At 42.5% G+C, this 1,169-nt stretch overlaps 1 protein-coding gene across 1 annotated transcript in view; it reads left to right on the top strand.

The window, feature by feature from the left end:
• Positions 1 to 619, top strand: part of LOC102211114 (calcium/calmodulin-dependent protein kinase type II subunit alpha-like) — a 5,259-nt gene extending 4,640 nt beyond the window's left edge. The window contains exon 9 of the mRNA XM_005755620.2: positions 338 to 619. Coding sequence (XP_005755677.2) covers positions 338 to 438 — 101 coding nt within the window. The 3' untranslated portion in view covers positions 439 to 619. The remainder of the gene's footprint in view (positions 1 to 337) is intronic.
• The last annotated feature ends 550 nt before the right edge of the window (positions 620 to 1,169 follow it).

Below are 1,169 nucleotides of genomic sequence, written 5' to 3'. Positions count from 1 at the left end.
GTGTTTCCAGATGCACGTGTTCAGCGTGGACGCTCAGGAATGCGTGCACACTTTCTGCTCTCCAACTATCTCAAGTTGGTCCTAAATTTGGCCTCGCCGCTCACTGAGCGACCCACATGTCACGCCGGGAACTCCCTGAATCTGCAGCAGGAAGTCTGAGTATTTTTACTCCGACATGTGACCCACTGTCTTCAGTCTGTGCTGCGATCAGACCGCCGGCTGAAGGGCACGTGGGCAGAGGTCCTGGGTACGATGCCGTCTTTCCTGTTTGCTGCTTTTGTTCCTTTCTTCCTGACCCTGCTACTTCTCTCTCTCTTTGTTCTCATCCCTCGCTCAGGAGGAAAGAGTGGGAGCAACAAGAAGGCCGACGGAGTGAAGGTAACCTCATCATCATCATCATCATTATTTTTCAGTGTTATGATGTCTGACATAAGGTGAGTTTCACAGAGCTGAACTCCCACCTGCATGGATCAGTGTCGTGTTCACTCAGTAATAAGATGATAAATGTGTTGTTTCCTCTGTACAAACACATCAGAGGTTGGAGCTGCGATGCATCACCTCACAGCTGTTCTGGTGAAAAGCCAGAAAATGCTGAAAAAAAATCAACATTTAAGTCATAAAATTAAAAAAGAATCTGAAAAACTGGATGAATGAAATGAATGCAACAAGAAACATTAAAAATTAAAATAACATAAAACTGAAACAAAGTGTCAGTAAAGACGTGGATGTAGGACTGACTGTATGCAGATGACACACAGTTATACACAGAAATAAGATCATATATTAGCAACTTTTCAATAAAAGTTCAGAAAATCATTGCAAATCTCAGGAGAAACTTCCAAACAGACATTCAAAGGAGTATTAAGAACAGTGTCAATGGTCCTAAATAACACACGTGGGTTATGACAGTTGGATAAAATAATATTTGCAAAATATTCCCTTTTTGCCTCTTTAACAGTGTTCTGGTAGCGATGCCAGCAGTCTTTGAGAATTTGAAATGATGCATGCAGTTTATCCTTTTTCCATCTCCGTTCTGCTCGACGACATTCCCTCTTAACAGCACGACTGCTCTCATTAAACCAAGGCTCAGGTTTAGCCTTAGGCTGCCTGGTTTTTAAAGGAGCCACAGAGTCCATGATTTTTTGACAGCAAGAATTGAACCAGGAATT

This window comes from Pundamilia nyererei, unplaced genomic scaffold (genome assembly GCF_000239375.1).
Source record: "Pundamilia nyererei isolate P.nyererei 1_Seehausen unplaced genomic scaffold, PunNye1.0 scaffold02168, whole genome shotgun sequence".
Classification (NCBI taxonomy): Eukaryota; Metazoa; Chordata; class Actinopteri; order Cichliformes; family Cichlidae; genus Pundamilia; species Pundamilia nyererei.
The sequence above is the reverse complement of the archived record's forward strand: the minus strand, read 5'-3'. Positions and strand labels throughout refer to the sequence as shown.